The 21318-nt window shown below is 42.3% G+C and overlaps 1 protein-coding gene across 6 annotated transcripts in view; it reads left to right on the top strand.

Moving 5' to 3' along the window:
* SHTN1 (shootin 1) overlaps positions 1-21318 on the top strand; it is a 98786-nt gene that overhangs the window by 26321 nt on the left and 51147 nt on the right. For 5 of the 6 annotated variants that reach the window (XM_029932656.1, XM_029932655.1, XM_029932660.1 and 2 more), the window contains exons 4-8: positions 5867-5961; positions 11667-11835; positions 13860-13957; positions 15932-16013; positions 19933-20027. In XM_029932656.1, the coding sequence (XP_029788516.1) occupies positions 5867-5961; positions 11667-11835; positions 13860-13957; positions 15932-16013; positions 19933-20027 (539 nt within the window). The remainder of the gene's footprint in view (positions 1-5866; positions 5962-11666; positions 11836-13859; positions 13958-15931; positions 16014-19932; positions 20028-21318) is intronic. The other variant, XM_029932659.1, reaches the window with a different exon arrangement.

Here is a 21318-nt window from a genome sequence, read left to right as displayed (position 1 = left end):
ATATGTGATCTAAATCTGTTATTACCTTATCCACTAAGATAGAATGTCTCTGATCAACACTCCCAAGGATCAGGAGGAAATATGTCCTGGGAAAGGACCAGATCTTAGCAGAAAAGCGACCCTCCCCCTTGGAAGCCGGCTCTTCCTCTTCTTTCTGCCAATGCTGTATTAGGCTGTTTGATTATATCATAAAGTGTTGACTGGGTAGCTATACAGCAAAACATTTTTTTTCTATACAGCTTAAACAGCCATAAACATGCAGCATTATAGTTAATTTCAGTATTCAGTTTATTTCAAGGGTCTGGCTATCACAGAATCTCGGAGGGACATTGTTGACGTTACCTATCTTTGGAGGCCAGTACGCTATGACAGAAATAGGTCTTATGCGTGAATGTATGAATTGCAATTGTGTAGGACTTTGTTCTTCCCTGATGCAGGGTCAGTGGGGTGTTCTGACACCGAGTCACGCTGAAAGAGTTAAACTTGCCATTGGTATTGTTACCAATTCATGTTCTTGCATTAATTATTGATAGTGGATTGGCCTGCTGTATGTGGTGGGAGTAATTCAAGTTCTTATGGTTGGGCTTAGCCATAAAATGCTCTGGTTGGGCAGGAGGTAGGCATCGCCTCTTGTGTTACCCAGAAATGGAAGGAGCTTCCCCCCAAGTCAGCCCACCTCTAGAGTAACATGGAAACTGCTCTCATCTCCTACTTCCTTTTCCCCTTTCTTTGTCTCTTTTCCCTAAATACCTTTGATAGTTTTAAAAATTCACACTTTTCCTCACGAGCAACTCAAAGCCTGAAAGAATTGATCGAAAGGTTAGTATGACAACCTTTACTGCCGTGTTAAAGTTTTCACTTTCCTAAGTCAGCTCTAACTTAAAGCCTGGGTGACAGGAAAACACAGCGCTGACTCTTGACTCTGCCTCAAAAGAACAGAAAATGGGGACGAAGAAAACTTGGAATATTTGTTAAAACATTGTGTCTGTGGTTGATGACTTTTGAAGGGAGGGTCGAAGTTCAGGTTTGGAAGGGAGTGCCGCAGTTAACCCCCGTAAAAAGCACCATTTGGTGTCAGTCCACGGAGCCCCGTACAATTTCTGCACTAGTAAAATTGGGATAAATGATTCTGCCTCATAGGCCCTTCAAGGAATAAATGAGATAGCTCGTGTAAAAAGTGCTGACCACGTTGCCTGGCATTAGAGTTTGAGGACTCAGTAAACGTCAGCTGATACAGGCAGCATCTGAGTCATTGCCCCGGCCAGAGCTGGAGTGCCCTTCCGTGGTCAGAGGACATGAGTGAGTTCACGAGTTCGTTTTCGGTCTTGATGTTGGACAGCTCCGGGGAAAGTTTCTTTGGGCGCACAGTGGAAATCGGCCTGTCTGCCACGTTCACCTGCTAGACCTGGTTCTCTGGGGGCAGGAAGAGAGCAGCCGAACGAGGCTTCGGAGGGGCTCTGTTTGAGCAGAGGGATCTACCCTCCCAGCCTAGCCCGCTCTTCCTAGCAGGTTGCGTCCAGATTTCTGTCCTGTTCTTGGTCCCTCGGCCAGCTCTTCCTGAGCCTTTCTCCTGTCTTCCGGCACAAGGAGCACCCAACCTCGCAAAGCCGTGTTCCCTAGGAAGGCAGATGCCTGTGAGAGGAGAAGTAAGTAAAGGCCTTTGATGTCCTTCAGCCAGAGCCTGAGAGCCTTCGCTCTGCGTTAGGGCACACCCGCTTTCCTGCACACCCAGCGCCTGTCGTCACTGTTTGCACACTACGTGAAGACCTTTCAAGTGACCTGATGTTGCAGGAGAACTCAGGGTATGTTCCTCACACCTGCTTGGGAATCATCCTGCATCCAAGCATTGCTGAGAGTCAGCTGCAGGGAGAGGAGGTTTGCTCAGGGCGGCGCCATCGGTGGCATCACCTTTGTTAAAATTTTTTTTTTTTAGTTTGTTTATTCTTGAGTGAGAGAGAGCATGAGTAGGGGAGGGACAGAGAGAGATGGGAGGAGCAGAGAGAAAGGCAGACATAGCATCGGAAGCAGGCCCCAGGCTCTGAGCTGTCAGCACAGAGCCCGATGCCAGGCTTGAACCCACAAACCGTGAGAGCCTGACCTGAGCCGAAGTCGGACGCTTAGCTGGACCGAGCCACCCAGGCACCCCTGGTGGCATCCCCTTTGAATACAACAAGCTGGAAAGAAACATGGAAGATGGGCGTCACCTAGAAATCGGTTTGGATGGGCTTGACCAGTTAGCACTCTGTGATTTGAGATCTGTTATGTGACTTTGGGGGCTTCAGTGTTCTCACATATAAACTTGCTGCAATAATACCTACCTCGTGAGCCTGTCGGGGGGATTCCCAACAGAATACATGTAAACAGTGTGGCACAGGCTGGACACACAATTGGCCCGTAAATGGTGATGGTGGTTGTGTCCTGGGCAGTCTTGCTCTGGAGAGAACGTTCTTGTAAAACAGTGTTCACTGCTGAATATAGGCCTGATCTATTTTCCCACTTGTTGAGACAAACACAAACCTGAGTACCTAGTTGATACCTAGCATCGTGGGAGTCCCACGTGAGCAAAGCAAAATCCCTGCTCTCATGATCACTGTTAGTAAAAGATGAAAACGAGTGACAAAGAAAGAAGATCCTAGTTGCCCTCCAGTGTGATCCATTATGTGACGGCAAGCATGTAAGCGTGTTTTGAGATCATGAAGAGGAAAAACAAACTTGGCCAATTCAACTAGACTGGTAGATGCAGTAGTCGACATACTGAGGTTATGCTTCTGACATCTCAGACTCCTGAAAAACAACCGTTATTACACAAAGTATCGAGCTTATGCAGAAGTGAGAAAATAGTATAAAGAACCCCCGTGTTTGTAGCATATAGCTTCAACAGTTACCCAACTGATGGCCAGGTTCCGTTCATCCCTGGGTCCAAACGTCTACTCTCACTGACCTCAGATTATTTTGAAACAAATTCTAGCCATCATATCATTTTATCTATAAATATTTCAGTATGTATTTCTAAAACACCTGGATTCAGGTTTCTTCTTTTTTTAAACCTTCGTGTCATCAAAATTATAGCTTTTTTAGGGGTAGTGGTCATGAGCTGTGGATGTGAAAAGACAAGTCTGAATTCAGCACCGTAAGGCAAATCACTAAATGAACAACTAAGGCTTTTTTAAAACTTTGGTCCTTTGGAAGGTGCAAATAAAACGATACATTACCAAAATTTCTGTTTCGTGTCCTGTAACCTGACTTTTGGTTTTAGAAATGAGGTCATGCCTTTTAAAGGTAGAATTGCCCTTTGGAGTCTCTTCTCTTCGGAATCTGGAAAGTTGATAAGTAGGTTTCTTTGCCACCTATTTATCATTGGGCTAATCTTTTAAAACGGGAAATCAAAGCACAATTTTTGATTTCTACTGTTCCTCTTAGAGGAAGAGATAAAACATACACACACCCCTACCTGATGGAGTCTGCCGCATGAGAATCGGAGAAACGTGGGCTAGTGCCTCCTCTGTAAGTTCACCAAGTTAAATCACAGAGCAGGTGTTTACAAACTGTTCAGAACATAAGTTGGCGCGTTTGTTTTCTTTTCGCGAGGCCTACACCTGGCTATGGTAGAATGATTTTCCTTACTCTTCCATGAGCAAGAATGTTGTTGAATAAAAAGTCAAATTCCTATGAAACACACAGAGTGTTTATGTTTTTGTTATGATCGTGGAAATACCAGATTGTGGCAGAAGAAGTCAAGTAGTTAAGGCTAAAAATTCAAAGTAATATTTGATGTTGTAAAATTGTATAGGTTTCTTTTCTCTTTCCTTCACATTTTTGAAGAACCTACCTTGTAAACATAGTGATAAAATGCCAAGAATATTAGGATTTTAAGGAAATAATAGAGCCTATTATTTAAACTACAATATAAAAGGCAATTATATTGATGAAGAGCTACACGGGCTTTGTGCGTGTGAATAAACTTGGCCTGTGTTCAGCTTCTATTTGTTCTTCTGGCATAAACACATATTGTGTGTGATTCCAGTTTAATGGGGACCCGTTTGTATGCCAAGCAGCTGCATTTTAGGACCTATTGCGTGATTTCATAGCTCTCTGAAAATTGGTTCTATTCAGAACAAGAGATAGAAGAGGAGAGGGGGGTGGTGTGGATGGGGGGGGGGCAGAGCCTCAACACACAATCATTTCTTTTCAATTGGAGCCAGAAAGGTTGATGACAACATGACCATTGTGTTATAATGATAAGACCACTAAGGCATCTGTACCTCTCATCAAGGCTTTCACACAACAGCAGATACAATTTAATTCACTGCTCTGTCAGCAGTGCTGATACCATTATGCCGTCTGTCTCCACAGTTATAATCACTGTCCTCTGAGAAATGCAGTTGAAATGATCTTGAGCAGTCAAAGAAACTCTCAATTAAGGCTGCCACTTCCAATGTGTCAGATTGTGTCTTATGCACTTGGTACAATTTTCACTTCCAATCCTGTTTATTTACAATGTCTACCAGTAATTACGCTTAACGTGTCATTTAGTGAGGGGGGCCCCTGCCAAGCCGATTGTTGGGTGCTGCTGTACCATTGAGTGGGAGTTTCTCGAAGTCAATGCCATCAGCAGCTTTTAGGCCCTGATGGGATGCAGTAGTAATGTTGATAATGCAAGTATCGTGCTCATCAAGTCATAATTAGATGCCACTCAAATGTGCCACTTGTAATAACAGTGTTGATTCATGTTTTTCTCGGTGACTGCAACTACTAATTAGTTAAGTGGTTTTTGGTTGGCCTGCATTTGCTGCAGATTATTATTACCCCTGAAAAAATGTCAAGGTTAGAGATGTTTCTGGCCATTTAGTCCTGCTTTATGAATTTGAATATTAACATAATAAGAACTTTGGACAGACTTAGGAAGTAATACATTTTTGTATTTAATTTGGAGAGAAAATTTTTTCCCCCTGAGTTTAATCATAATTGCAGGTTAATTAAGCTTAAATGAAGCAAAAGTAATCTCTCTTTGTGTTATGTGATCCCAGTGCTTTTTGCCTAACTTTGTTGGGTTTCTCGTTTGGGTAGACTTAATTTTTCTTTCTTAAGCCAAACACATGTCCACGAGTATACACCTCTGCAGTTAAGTTTATGATTCTGAGCATTTTCTTTTAACTAGAAACATGGGCGAGAGGTATTGGTACTTGCCTTGATCTTCCAAGTACAATTCAAGTTCTAAATTACTTTGTGCCTTTAAATCTCCATTTTTATAAAGCAGCTATTTTAAAAAAAACACCTCAAAATTACTATTTTTCAAGCATTGGAAAAGTATCGAATATAGTTCTATTTTCTCCCAAATTTCTTCCAAAGCTGAAGCATCTGATTTCATCATTCCATAGAACATACATCTTGTTGCTCTACTCTTCTGCCTTGGAGTTCGGTTCAAGTAACCACTGACCTTCACTAGGCTGCCACACCGTTATTCCAGTTAAGGAGATCAATTTAAGATTTCTTTCTTAAAAATTTCTCTCTAGCTAACTTTCCTTATTAGATCCGGGTGTTTTGTCCTGCTACGAAAAGGAAATCATGTTTGCCACTTTCTGTTTAGGGGACATTCTGTGGTCCAGATTCCCCGATGTGCCTATGGCTATGCGCACAGGTACATGGAAAACAGACGTTTAAAAAAGCATCCTAATGAGCTTTCCTAAAATGTGTCCACTAGCAGTAAGGGCTCTTCCTATGTCCTTTTTTTCCCCTCATGAGAGCGGAAGTTCTGGCTGGCTAAAGAATTGAAGTATTCTGAGTCATGGGACAAAGCGTGTGGGCTTCTGGAATCACTGACTAATCACTGAATGCTGAGACTTTTTTTTTCCCCCCTCATTCCTAGTTTCTCACATGGTTATAGAGGAAGTTAATTTCATGCAGAACCATCTTGAAATAGAGAAGACGTGTCGAGAAAGCGCTGAAGCTTTGGCAACAAAGGTGAGACTCTTCAAAGGAGGGAGTTCTACCTGAGCTTTTTCATTTCAACCTGCTTCTCTGAAGAGTGAGTGGCCTCTGTCCTCTTGTTGCTTTGGTTTTCAGATCCGGCGTCTCCTCACTCTGCCGGTGAGGACAGTGTTGTGAGTTCTCAGAATCCTGAAATGGGCTTATGTAAATGTCGTCAAGCATAGGTTATTTTGATTGCGAAAAGGGCGTTTCTTCATATGTATCTCAGCACTTGTGTTTTTGCCTTTAAAAACTGGCCCTAGGGGAGTTCTTTCAGCTGGACTTTTAGAGGTCTGCGCACGGGGTGAAAATGTTAACCAAGTTTAAAACTAACCTGGTGTGACAGAAAGGAGCAATGAGTGTTTCACGTTTGATTTAGATGAAAAAGTCAGCCTCCAGCCTTATATTTCAGGTGATTATTTGTGAAAGCGGAGCGAGGGCATGCTAAAGGTGACCTCCAGTTCTCTGCTGATTGCTTCTAGCTGATGAATTTACCAAGAGTGTAATTTTCTATATTCTATCTCATCAGAAGTACATTATTATTAAAGAATGTTTTTATCTCCGTCTTACGTATTTTGGGTTGGGTAAAATACGTGCAGACCACCTCATCAGAAAATGGATTACAGCAATTTTTAGCCAGATATCATTAGTAATTGCCGGTTGTGTGTCTTTCCCCTTTTCCCCATCACCTGCCTTCCGAAGTATGTCTTTGGATGTGACCGAAATTCTGCAGATCAATCTGTCCGTCTGTAGACCTCTCTGTTTAATTTGTATGCATTAGCAGTGTGCTTGCTAGAGGTATTTGCTTAATTGTTGGTGTGATGACACTACATTAGAATTCATAAGATAATGCAGTCAGAGCCTAAGAATATAAATACATGCATGCAACTTCCCTTCTGTTATTTGTGTCTGAAGAGTATATAGCAGGATGAGCCATTGCTTTAAAAACAATGATAATGTGAGCGCTCTCACACCATTGCTTCTGTGCTACACATCACTAAGTGTTCACTGGTCCACAAGCCTGTGAAGTCTCTTTTCATGTCCTGTCTGTCTTCTTTTGGAGCAAGTAGAAAAAATGTAGTTGGAGCATGCTAGCTGCCCTGAGTTTGCAGTGGCTAAGGATGGTCTCTGGGTTTCCCCTCGCCATTCGTTAAGTATTCCCGCTGCCAATGGGACATACATGTGGAAGGAGAAGGCTGGACTCCCTCTCAGAATGGGCAGACTTAATGGAAAGATATACAGGTTTCATTCCCACTTATGTCATTCTGGGCGTATGCGACCGACTTCAGGCAGCTTGGTCTGGTCCCTGGACTGCTATAGGTAGTCTCATCGGAAATGACAGGATGGACTAGAGGGAGGACTTCAGGGAGAAATAGGGATGACGTTTCTTTTTTCATGACGAACTTTACTCATGGGTCTGGACAGGCTCCTTCATTTATTTTTATTTTTATTAAGTTTATTTATTTTGAGAGAGACGAAGAGAGAACAAGAGCAGGGGAGGGGCAGAGAGAGGGAGGGAGAGAGAGAAAGAGAGAGAGAGAGAGAGAGAGAGAGAGAGAGAGAGAGAGAGAGAAAATTCCAAGCAGGCTCTGCACCGTCGATACGGAACCCTACACAGGGCTCGAACCATAAGATCATGACCTGAGCCAAAATCAGGGGTTGGAGGCTTAACCCACTGAGCCACCTGGGAGCCCATGTATTGGTCCCTTTAAAAAAAGATTTGATTCCCCCCTTCCTGTTTTTAACCATCAGGTGACTTTGAGCAAGAGAACGTATCTGTCTGAGCTACAGTGGTCTTGTTCTAAGTGTCAGGGTAGACCAGTGTTGATTTCCTAAGAATACCCTACGCCCTCCGGGGCTGGGAGTGCGGCCCAGGCACACGAGGGCCCAAAAAAGCTGACAGGTGACTGATGTGTTCATCCGTGGTTTGTTAATCTCAAAGACCTGTTTTGTAATTTAGTCTTGACAATGGGATCCTTCGGTCTGCGGTTGTCCTCTATTCTTTATGAAGTCTTTTGAAAATGGACATGTGGTTTCCTTTTGAGGTTACAGTATGACCTCATGGGACTTGGAGTAAAAACACAAGTCAACAAAACCTATAGATGTGCTCATTGGATCTGGAAGATCTACAGTTTTGAATGCAAAGTTTGGAAGCTTTATGTGTATGATCAATAAATTGCACATCCTAATTTAGGTACCCCAATTGTCATTTTTGAAAGCAGGCTCCATTTTTAAAGCAGCAAAGTTTCTGCAGATTTATTCTTATTTTTCTAGATCTTTGCTCTCCAATTAATGACAAATGGAATGTTTAATTCTTAAGGTGCAATTTGCATAATTTTCTTAAAAGCAAGGGTGGATACCTCACTAAAATGTGTAGGTTAAACTGATAAATGTGGACCAATGATTTAAACCATATGGTCCAAATCTGTTTAACTTGCTTATTTTGTATCTTTAAATATTCATTAAGCTGCACCCAATATAAAAACTATTTAAATTAGAATGTAAACAGAAGATTCTGTTACTGGAGGGTTATAAAAGATTTATTTTTGCTTTGTGATTTAGAATGGTTCCAAAAAACAATTAGCATGCCATTAACATGTAGAACTTGATGAATAATAACGTCAGTGAAATTGCATAGCCAAAATTTGTGAATTCAGAGTTTTCAAAAATACCCAGTTAGCATGGTCATGAGTTCTTTATGTATATAAATCTTATGTTTCTTCTTTTGAAACATGGGAATGAGGTTTCAGAGAAGTCTTTTGAAATTTTCTAGGTGTCTTTTTTTTTTTAACTAACCTCCATGCCCAGTGCGGAGCTTGAACTCATGACCTAGAGATCAAGAGTCACATGCCGTCCCTACTGAGCCAGCCAGGCACCCAGTGTGTGGCTTTCTTCTTGAGTTAGTAACTTGGTTAAATAGAGTAGTTGTATTACCATTGCAGCCACTAGTGCTGATGGATTTTAGTGTCTGACTTGAGCGAGGCATTAAATAAACTCTTTGTTAACTATCAGGTTTTTAAGTATTATTGTGATGGTGGCCCAGGAGCTGACATATTAAGCACCAGATGGCAAAAATTAGTATTTTGGGGCTTTTGTAAGTATCCTGGAGGAAGAAAAAACTTGCATGGATCACGGATATATATCTTGGTTGAAGGAAACGAGCTGATAAAGTATTTCCAAAGAACGGATGCACAAACTACACCTCTTTTGTTAGTATTAGTAGCTAACAGTGAATTTCTAATGCATGTCAGTCACTGTATTAAACACTTTATATGCAATATCTCATTCATTCTTCAAGTTATGGGGTAGAGGCTATTTTTCTCCTTAGTTTGCTGATGAGGAAACTGCCACCCTGAAAGATGAAGTTATTCTAGAGAGTTGATTACAGAGCAGGATTCTTGACTCTGCTGATATTTTAGAAACGCACACTAACACATTGCCTTTCTCTGTGTCAAAGATTCTTAGTACTGGCGTGCATTAGAGTCACCTGGGGACTCAGAGGAGGTGCTGTGCTGGGTTCCACGCCCAGAGGTTTGGGTCTGCCTGGGGCACTGGGACTTTCTAAAAGCTCCCCAGGGTCGCTGATGTGCAGAGTTGGAAACCATTAGTCTAAGCGGTAGGAGGCAGAATTACAAATGAAGGCTTGAGTGTTTTTTCCCTTTTTCCTTAAGTTGTTATTTTCTCCTCACGTTCAGAACAGATGGCATCATCTGGGCATTGACCAGGATTCTTGAACATAGCATCTTGTCACTCTTCACTTGAATGTGTCAGCTTGAGAGAGAGAGAGGCTGAGAGAGAGGACGGGCTCCTATCTAGTTCTGGATCCTCTAATGTACCTTGGGGAGCTAGAAGCCCGAGCTGTGGGCTGGGGACAGGGAAGGAAAGGGCTGCGTCGGGTTCCCTGAATAGAGCTCACTAGGCTTCCAGAGGAGAATCGATGGAAGGGTTCATGGCCATCCATTTCTGGTAGATTCTTCCTGACTCCCCAGAGAGGTCAGGGAAACCTCTTGTGCTCCAGACCAGGCGACTTGAGATATATTTAGATTCAGTGCTATTGGGGTGAGAATCAGATCTCCCAGTTTGAAATGGTCTGGGCTTTTTTCTGAGGGGTCCTAATTACCACAAATGAAGGGTCAAAGTCTGACAAGTACCAGCATGTTTTACTCGGACGTAAGGCTTATAGCAGAGAAGGGGAGTTAGCTTTCTATTGAATTCGGTCTCTGTATTCATTTCTAGTGTCGGTTATGAAATTCACAACTTGTCTAGCTGGTCATTGGTCCTTCATAAAAGAAACATAGTTACAATGTTCATGTGTTCAGAGAAGGCCTTTGGTTTTGTAGTCTTGAGAAGAGAAAACATAAGAAAATTGTATTTTCCTTCTGTGGACTTTGGACCCAAGTTTAGTCTTTTTTTTTTTTTTAATGTTTATTTTTGAGAGAGAGCGCGCGCTCACACATGCAAGTGGGGGAGGGACAAAGAGAGAGGGAGACAGGGGATCCGAAGTGCCCCACGCAGGGATCAAACTCCTGAATTATGAGATCACGACTGGAGCTGAAGTTGGAGACTTAACCCACTGGGCCACCCAGGTGCCCCGCATCCAAGTTTAGTCTTTGTGTGTGCTTTGTTTTAATATTCATATGCACGCAAACATGAACCAAAGAAGGCAGTGATAGTTGAGAAACAATTCATTTCTGCAAAACTAAGAAACAGTTCATTTCTGCAAAAGGAATAACAAACACATTAGTCAATTAAGATTTCTTTTCTGTGCTGTGACTTGGAACTCTTGGAGAGAAAGAGTAGAAACTTATCTGGTACTTCCATTGTGTATTATTAGAACTCTAGATGGAAACATGTCTTGAACTAGCTTAAGCAAGAAAAGAACGCAGGAATTTGTTAGCGAGGGTTATCGGAGAATCCCACGGAGGCCATAAGCCAGGAGTATTTCAGGAAGGGACTGGAACCCTGTGGGAAACCCACCTCCATTATTTTTCTCTGCCTGTCTCTACACATCAGCTTCATTTTGGGCTTTGCTCTGGACGACCTTCCTCTGCTCCTCAACTCAGAGTGGGAACGTGGTTCCCAGGAGCTTCTATGCATGCAGATGTGTGGAAGGAGGCTCAGCTCTCTGTTCCAACCTCCAGATTCCTAGAGAAGGGACCCAGCCGGCCAAGCCTGGCCTCGTGTGCCTAATGTGTGGACTGATTAGCTGTGGCCAGAGGGACAGGGTGTGCTCTGGAGGAACATGGTGGTCCCCCCAGGAATCCTGTAGAACAGTAAGGAAGAGAGTAGCAGTGTCCAGAGGAGAGAGAGGGCTGGGCCAGCAGACACTGACAGAGTGTGCGCAGCGGCAAAGAAAACATTTTCTTGAAACAAAATGCCTTAATTAAATTGAAATAAATTGAAATTTGATTTCATCTCTACTGGTATTTTTATCCTAATTCTTATGTTGTCCGTTATAACCAGCATTTTCCCGTGCTGCTGGCAGTCATCCAGGCATCAGGCCTTACTTTAATAAGTTTAATATTTTTAAAAAAAAGTGTAAATAAAACCTTACTTAATGAATCTTCTAATTGTTAGTTCAGGCTCTGAACGTTGATGAATATGTAAGGCGGAAATACACTTAATCTGTCCATTGTTTAAAAATCCAAGACACTCATTTGACTGCTGTTAAAATAACTGTTTTTATATTTTTGCCTCAGCTAAATAAAGAAAATAAAACATTGAAAAGAATCAGCATGTTGTACATGGCCAAGCTGGGACCAGATGTAATAACTGAAGAGATCAACATCGACGATGAAGACGCCAGCACAGACCCCGAGGGCGCCGCGGAGACCTGCGTCTCCATCCAGTGTCAGAAGCAGATCAAAGGTGGGTTCGTGGCGTAGTCGCTGAGCGTATTTTTGATAATGTGTCTCAACCCTGCTTGTACACGGGAATCACCGGAGAACTTTAGACCTTGGGTGCTCCTTCAAAAAAAATTGCTACTTTAAGTGTTCCGGGGGTAGCCTGGTTTGAGAACCACGGCAGGACATGACATTGGTGCGTCAGGAGTTACTTCTTGTTTGGGATGAGGCGCTTTGGAAAGCATTGTCTTGATGGGAACAGCTAGTCTGTAAAACGGCTTCAAAACACAGACTATAGGTAAGATAGAATGGGGCCGCCTGGGTAGCTCAGTCACTTGAGTGCCCAACTCTTGATTTTGGCTCAAGTCATGATCCCAGGGTCGTGAGATCAAGCCCCGCATTAGGCTCTGCGCTGAGCCTGACCATGGAGCCTGCTTAAGATCTCTCCCCTGCTGTGTGCCTCTGCCCCACTCATACACATTCTCTCTCTCAAATAAAATTTAAGGGGTGCCTGGGTGACTCAGTCCTTTGAGCGGCCAGCTTCAGCTCAGGTCATGGTCTCACGGTTTGTGGGTTTGAGCCCTGCGTCAAGCTCTGTGCTGACAGCTAGCTCAGAGCCTGGAGACTGTTTCAGATTCCGTGTCTCCCTTTCTCTGACCCTCCCCTGCTCGTGCTGTCTCTCTCTGTCTCTCAAAAATAAATAAAAAACAGAAAAAAAATTTTTTTAAATAAAATTTTAAAAATATGCCTTCATTTTATTCATGATTATATACATACATAATTACATGTACACAGTGTTTATGTTAATGATATAGGAAAGCAGGCTGGGGCCCAGTAACTTCTGAGGCATTTTAGCATCAGGCACATGTCAAAAGCAATACTCGTTAGTTTGTTGGGTAAATAAAACTCCAGTTGTAAGTATAAAGAAGAAAGTCGAAAGAAAGCCACCCTTACCTGACCCTCCACCCCCTTAATCGAAGACAAAATAATATTTATATTGTTGGAGAAGGAGAAGAGGTTTCTAGGATCTTCTTCTGTTCATAATTTTCCCTTCTGTGAGGTCTTGGATGATAGAGTCTCTTGTTCCTTCAGGATTAGCCAGCCAGTGGAGAAAGTGGATTTGAAACAAGTGGGTTATATTCAGGCTGGGTTCATGTAAAAGTTTGATTTCATTTGTAAACCCCACAGAAGGGGTTTTTTTTTGTTTTGATTTTTTTTGCAGAGGAGGGTTTTTATTGTCCTTGGAGAAGGGTAAGAAATTAAACGCAGTTAAAAACTAAGTTGCAAAGCTGTAGGCCTGGGTATCAATTTAAGTACTTGGTGCTAAGGTGTGTGTATTTTTTTTTATCGTTTGAGTGGTGGAAGTAACTTTCATCGAATACCAAAAGTGTTTACTCTTCCAGTTGCTAATATTTCCATCTTGGTAATACAGTTTTCATTAAATCCCAATAATAAGAAACACAGGATAAATTAAGAAACCAAACACCAAAAACCCTGGAGAGAAAATTACTAGAATTAACCCTTGTTTTAACTAGGTTATGTTTTGAGTCAGCTCAAATAATATTTGAGGCCTATCCACTGGCAGCAGGTCAGGATTTTTTTCCCTGCAAATCAAAAGCTGCAAATTATCAACTGCCCAATTGTTTATTCTGGTGTATTGTGACAGGAGCCCGTGGCCATTCTGAAATAAAAAGGAAATGATTACAGTGCTTTAGTCTGTTTCATTGAAATCTTAAAAACTTTTACTTCTAAAATGCCAGAGAGTTTTCTAAAATGTGTGTTTGATAGAATGTATGGAAAACATGATGGTCCAGTATATATTTAAGATCACAGTGAGATCACGAGATAAAAAATTATTAATGACTGTGGCTGTGTACGGGGGCACAGAACGAGGTTTCCATTTCTTCATTTTCATTTTAATTGTTAAATAACCTTGACCATGAGCTACGCATGGACTGGCATTTTCAATTCTCTTGACAAGATGGATTTCTTCTTTTAAAAATAAGTTTATTTATATTGTTTCCTCCTTATTTTTCTTTAAAAACACAGAACTTCGAGATCAAATTGTATCTGTTCAGGAGGAGAAGAAGATATTAGCCATTGAATTGGAAAATCTCAAGAGCAAACTTGTAGAAGTGATTGAAGAAGTATGTATCTTAGGCCTGAAAGGCAAGCATTTTGGTGTTTTCAGGGCGTTTGGAGACTGGCTAAGTTAAAAACTTGCCGTCGGAAGTTAATTTCTGACATGAGAACCATGTACTAATTTTAATCTCTTCTTTAATCTCGTTTCAAATATACAAAAACGTGTAGACCTGAAGATCATGAACATTGATCTACTTGCTACTTAGTAGCTCAGTAAACAAAGCACCAATGCAGGTCCCCTTCTGCCCCCTCCCCCCTGTCTTTCACCTTGTGAGGCACATTTGCAAGAATGTGCACATTTGCACATCTGTAATTCAAGTTCCACTTTATTGCTGCCGGTGAAGAAGAATTTTGCTTCTGCGTCAGCTGGTTGGCTGAGTTGGGCTGTCCTCGTGTCCCTCTAACATAAGCATATGTGACAGGTGGTAGAATGGGTTCAAGTGGGTGTTTGGAGAATCTTTTTATTTGTTTCCTTTTGAATGGTCGTGAAGAATAGAAGCACATACTTGCCTTCTCCTGCACGACGCTTCAAGGTGCTGCCTTTGCGATCTCAGTTTAACTTGGGTGCGTGAGTGGCCCCCAGATTCTGCAGCCCAAGCTCCCAAACCCATGCACCACAACACCTTGATATCCTTCAGGTGGCTTACAGGTTATGCCAGGATCCCTTCAGTGGGCAGCCTTATCTGGTTACCTCCGTTTGCACACATATCTTACCATTTTCTTAAGGGCCGTCATGTGAGAAAAGTTGGGAAGCAGTCTCTACTTGTTTCAGCCTCGGTCACATTTCCTGACTGGGCAAAACATCCTAATGAGAGAGAAGAATGTTCTGATGATGATGTTTTGGAAGTGGCATTCCTGTGGAGATCTTATATCTGTCACTGATTCAAACCAAGATAGAAAACCTGGTTTATACTAAAAGCACCCAGTTCACAGGCCTTCTGCGTGGTGATGGAGTCATTCATTCCTCTTCCAGGACCATGATCTTAGTCTGTTTCTTGACCAGAACCATAGGAGAGAGACAGACACATTTTGAGGCACTCTATTCCTCAATTATGATTATTTACTGATAATCCTGAACCCTCCCACTTAGAAGTGTTATCAGAAACCTTTTCGGAAGTTATTTCTATTATGACTCTTTCAGACAGGTGACTATCAAGAACAAAATAACGAGCACCCATATGCCCACTACATCGCTTCATAAGTAGTCTTGTGAATCCCATTGGATTTCTTCCTAACTGCATTCCCCACCCTCCCTGCCCCGTTTCCCTAACCAGTCATTATTCCGAACTTGGTTTTCATCATTACAGTGCATGTATTTCTATCTTTTGCTATAATAAATAGTGTTTTGAGTGTTTTTAAACACTAAATGTCCCTGCTTTTTAAAATTCAATATAATGCATTTGAGATTTACTCTCTTTCATACGTGTAACTTTACATTCTTTTTTTTAACCGGTCCTATAATATTCTCTCCTATTGACCGATGTCAAAATTACCTCAGAAATGTAAGCTTTGGGGGAAGATTTTCATGTGTGTTTTATTCAAGCCCCAAGTCATCAAAGTTTGATGTGTTTTTACTTAAAAAATTAATGTATGTTGTACTTAAGCCAAATGTTCTCAGAGTTTGAAATGAATACCAAAACTGAGTATTGGATCTCAGACCAAATGATTCCTATATTTTCTAGGTGCTTTCTGGTTGGATTTTTGCATTTAAAAATATGAGCCATTTACAGTGTTAGGGACCAGTGCCATTTGGAATTTGTAAATAAGTCCTCTACCAAATGTATATCCTAACTTAAATAGCTACCTTTGAGGCCTTAAGAAAAACCGTAATAAAAAAAGCCCAGCACAGTAAAGCCAATTACTGCTTTAAATTGTAACTTTGTGTTGACTGTTGAACAGCAGTCTGAGTGCTGCACGTCCCCATATGTTGTGTTTTACAATGTTGGCTGTTTCCTTCCCCCACAACCTCACAATTTTAGGTAAATAAAGTTAAACAAGAAAAAGATGTGTTGAATTCAGAAGTTCTTGAGCAGAGAAGAGTCTTAGAAAAATGCAATAGAGGTATGTGTTTCCAGTCTTTTTTCTAGAGACATGTAATTTATTTGGTTTACATACATTCTGTGTTTTATACTTGTTCCTAATGATTCTTCCAGCCAGAGTATACCCTATATTGTGTTTTCCCGATTTCTAGCAACGAGCCTCTCTCCTTCCCGTTATTTTAACATCCACCTTCAAGTCTTGGGACTTCCAGAAGTGCTTTTGCTTGAGGAAATTACGACCCACTTTAAACTAAAACACTGTTCTGTCTCCGTGTATCCTGGGACCCTGGCCATATTGGCTCCCCCCCCGCCCCCCCCCAGTATTTATGTGTTTGGTAGGTTATTTTTAATCTGGGAGAGATTAGGCTATCTACATAGATACATGCAACATGATATGACACAATTTTATTTGTTTATTTATTTATTTAATGTTTATTTTATTATTATTATTATTTACATTTATTTATTTTTTAGAGCTAGAGTGAGACAGAGCGTGAGCCAGGAGGGGCAGAAAGAGGAGGAGACACAGAATCTGAAGCAGGCTCCAGGCTCTGAGCAAGTGTTCAGCATACAGCCCAGTTGTGGGGCTCAATCCCATGAACTGTGAGAGAGTGACCTGAGCTGAAGTCAGACACTTAACCGACTGAGCCATCCAGGCGTCCCTGTTTATTTATTTTAGAGACAAAGGGAGAGAGAAAGTGAGCACACAAGCAGGGGAGGGGCAGAGAGAGAAGGAGACACAGAATCCGAAGCAGGCTCCAGGCTGAGCTGTCAGCACAGAGCCTGACTGAGGGGCTTGACCCTACAAACTGCGAGATCATGACCTGAGCTGAAGTCGGATACTTCACCAACTGAGCCACCCAGGCGTCCGGATGATAGTTTTAAATTGAGAGGATATAGAAAATGGGGCAAAGGGAAAGTAAAACCAAATACCAATGCCCAGACTGCGTGCTCCCCTGAGGTCCTGCCTGTTCCTGCCCGTGTGCCTGGCTCGGAGCCGTCTGGCGGTCAGCGTGATGAGAGATTCATGATCATTTATATGAATCACATAAAAATGAACCTCTTGATCAGGAGAAGCAGACCTGGTCTCCTCGTGAGAAGGAAATTTCTCTGAAGGCGACCTCTAGAGAAAACAGAATCCTTGCTAATAAAACACAGCGTCAAGTCTCATGGGGACTGTTTTTTACGTCCCCTGGTTTAGGATGAGGGAGTGACGCCCAAGCGGAGTTCTGCAGACACAGTTTTGAGCCTCCGTTCTTTTTTCCACCCCATTAGCTCTCTCTTCTAGTTCAGAAGCTACAACACTGCAAGGAAACCCCCCAGCCTTCCCTGTTGTGATTGGTGGTAATTCTCCGCCTTTGCATCACAAATTGAGGTTTTTGAATAAATGAAGGACAGTTAAGTGTGGGAGACGTGGCAGACTGTGCCATTTCCTAGGCTCTCTCTGCATTTAGGAAGATAGTAATTGTCTTGACGGACGTTGCTAGAAGCAGAAGGTTCTATGAAGGTTAATCACATAGGTCTTGCCTTCAGAGAATCCTCTATCTAGGAAGAGAGAGAGATTATATAAATAAATGCATTAATAGGACCAACCTAATTTCTTTTAGAATCCCAGTCGAAAGGGCCAGGATATATGAAAAACCACTTTTTATTATGGTGTTCTGGACGTAGAAAAGAGAGGCAATTATCTTGCCCAGGGCTTCAGATAGTCATAGTCGCCTTTGTTTTCTTCCTGAAATTTCTTTTCTTAAGTAGGTTTGAAAATCATTTAGCTCCCGGGGACCTGTAATTCACATCACAGACCACCACTTATATTGCTTTACTTGAGTAAGACTGTTAGTCTTTCCTCTGAGAAGGCAGTAGATTTACGGAGCACAGAGTTTGAAATTCTATGACATTACCCAACAAACCGGTCCTTAGTCAGTTAGGACTGAAGTGTCCTGGCGGAACACTGTGTGAAAGCAGCCATTAAGGGAATGTTTTTAAAGATTTTATTGAGATGACTCAGTTCGGGATTGAGAGTGCCTCTCCAGAGGGAGACTCCTGTGATACCTGCGTGGGTCGTGCCTAGTTCCTAATGCGGTCACTCCTCCTATCCTGTCTGTATCATTATTTAACAACACAGGCCACAAAATGTCAAAAAGTAGCAAAGATTTCATGTTGCTCTTATTTGACAGGACCTTCCCTTTGAAGATTTCTGTCCTACATTGATTTGTTAATTCAGACCTCTGACTCCGGGCCTGAATGGATCTCAGGCCGTTTCTCTTTATAAACATGGAAGATACTTAAAAAGTATATATATATTTTTTTTTCTTTTTATTCAGGTAATATACTTTTTTAGTGGAAAATATAGATTCCTATAGAAATAGGAAAAGGAAAAGGACTTTTCAAGGTTTACAGCTCAGTGATAAGCGCTATTAGCATCATGTATATTCTTCCGATCTAAAGAAAGCTCTCTCTATGTTAAATTGTTTGTTAAATGTGTTTTTAACATTTATGGAAGATGAAGAAAATATCAGCAAAGAAATATCTCTTTACCCACTGGTACTTTACCAGCCCCCTTGAACGTCAGTCTTCACTTGTACCTAGCCCCCCTTGGATTTTTATCATCTGTTTTCTTTATAATAAGTTCCACCAAATATGTATATATCTCTAAACAGCATCTTGTCTAATTTTGCATGTTTTTGAACTTTATATTAGTGGTATCCCTTCACATGGGTCCTGCCACTGTCTGGGTTTGTGGGGTGTGTCCCTGTTGAAGCCATTGCTGTGGGGTGTTGATTTTCACTGCTGTTACAGTCCACCATCCAGGGTCTATACCAGAATTCATCGGTCCAGTATCCTGTTGGTGGACGTTTGAGTTTTTTCCAGTGTTTTGATATTCCAGGTCACGTGGTCGTGAAACATCTCATACGCGTCTCCTGGCGCACATATCCGAGCGTTTCACTAAGATCCGTGGCAGATACCAGCTTATCTTCTGTCTCACTGCATGACGCCAGAGCCCTTCCTATGCAGGTTTACGTTGCTGTTAGCAGTGCATTTGTTCCCGTGGCTCCTTATCCTCTCCAGACCTGGTGTAACTCTCCTTAATTTTTGCCAGTTCCCTCCTTGTGAGTGTAAAAAGATGCCTGTAGTTTTCGTTTCCATTTCTCTGATCACTAATGAAGATGAATGTCTTTCCACACGTGCACTGGCCTCTCACGTTTCGTCTTCTGTGAAATGCCTCCTGGATCCGTAGCTTTCAAAAAACAGAAGTGAGGGGCGCCTGGGTGGCTCAGTCAGTTGGGCGTCCGACTTTAGCTTAGGTCATGGTCTCACAGTTCGTGGGTTCGAGCCCCGCGTTGGGCTCTGTGCTGACAGCTAGCTCAGATCCTAGAGCCTGCTTTGGATTCTGTGGTCTCCCTCTCACTTTGATCCTCCCCTGCTCATGCTCTCTCTCGCTCTGTCTCAAAAATAAAAATAAAAAAAATTTTTAAAAACCAGAAGTGAGTTTATTAAAAAAATATATATCATGAATGTCTTTCAGTTCAAGAAATATATTTCTGCAATGTCATTTCCATGGCAGAGTCCTATTTCTTGTACATTCTGTGCTTTCCTGGTCCTTCCTCATGAGACCATCTGGATGATTTCACTGTTGTCCACGCTGATGCCAAGAGCAATCTCACTGCTTAATCTCTGGACATGTTCATGATTTACTCCCTCGGGGGGATCAGGACCTTCCTAAAAGCGGAATTGTTGAGTCAGGGGGCGTAGATAGTTTTGGATCTTTGATTCACATCACCGAGTTGCCCTCCAAAAAGGTTTTATCAATTAGATTCCAACCAGCGATGGAGGGAGGGTGATTGCATGCAGATACGTAGACTCTCTTCAGCATTGTTTATCACTCATCTTCCTGACAGTCTGTGTGGCGTTTTGTCCATTTCTGTTTCTCGTCTCCTCAGTGTCCATGCTGGCGGTGGAAGAGTATGAGGAGATGCAGGTCAACCTGCAACTAGAGAAGGACCTTCGAAAGAAGGCGGAGTCATTTGCACAAGAGGTAAGTTTCCAGAGACCTAGTTTTAGATGTTTGTTTCTTAAAGGACCCTGCAGATGACGTATCAAAATGGGTTTTAAAGTGGAATAAGAACTTACCACTTTAGTCTTAAAGATTTTTTTATTTTTCTTAAAGGTATCTGTGCACCCAGCATGGGGCTCAAATTCACAATTCTGAGGTCAGTAGTCACATGCTCTAATGGCTGACCCAGCCTGATGTCCCGGAACTCATCACTTGAAACTAAGGGAGGCAGCTATGAAATAGTGTCAAGGTCACTGAACCCGGTATCAGAAGATCTAGGTTCAAATTTTGGCCATGTCAGTCAGTCAGTCACTGGTTGTATGACTTGAGTGAGGGTATTAGCCTTCTTGGGGCTTTGCTTTCACGATCTGTAAAATGGGGGATGCTAGCGGCTCAGCCAAGTGATTCCAAGATCAAATGCCTGGTTCTTCAGTCCTGGTACAAGATTTTGTACTATAAAATGCTGAACAGGAGAAGGAAGTTATATTTGGGGATTCCCATAACTTGTGAAGGGAAGTCCCACGTGGGCACGGGATTTCTGTATGTTTCAAATGGCCTTAGGAATCCCGGTTGCATCTCCAGTACCACCTCGGGGGACAGCATCCTGGTATCAGTGAATCTCTTCGCCTCAACGGCGATCTCTTACACGAGCTGGTTCTTCACTTGCGGTGGAACGTTGCTGTGTTGTACACCCACTATCTTGGCCTTTTGCCAGAGTCCTGACTTTCCTCTCATGTCAGAGGAAAGCTTTGAGCTTCTCATGCTCCGGCTCCCCTTTGCTGACCTGTTGTGGCTGCCGTTTCCCACAGCCCTGGGGCAGGTTTACAGGGAAATGATGTGGCACCAGTTGGCTGAACTAGAACACAGCTCATGCCATGGCGCTGGTCTGCCCCAGATTTCCACCGTGTAGAAATAGCTCGAATCCGCGTGTGCCCCGTAGGCGGTGCTGGAAAGTAGCTAAGGAAATGCAAAACACTCGTAGGTAGAAGCAACCAAGGTGCAGAAGGAAGACGAAGCGTGGGGTTGTGGGAATGACATTTGAAAATCAGATTACGGTTTTGTGCAGGCGCCTCTCTGCACTCGAGTGTAGCTGTGCTAGCAATGAACTCTGGAAAGGTTCCGTCCAAGAAGATATGAATTTGAAATATCATGATTCATTTTATTCAGGGAGTTTAATGAAAGGTGAGTAAAAACTGTTCTCTTAGTACTTGGAAGAAAGAAAAAAGAATTGAAGTGTGTCAGAGCCCTTCGAGAAAGCTGCAGCGATATAAAT

This window comes from Suricata suricatta, chromosome 2 (genome assembly GCF_006229205.1).
Source record: "Suricata suricatta isolate VVHF042 chromosome 2, meerkat_22Aug2017_6uvM2_HiC, whole genome shotgun sequence".
Taxonomy (NCBI): domain Eukaryota; kingdom Metazoa; phylum Chordata; class Mammalia; order Carnivora; family Herpestidae; genus Suricata; species Suricata suricatta.
This window is presented reverse-complemented; position numbering and strand designations above follow the sequence as displayed.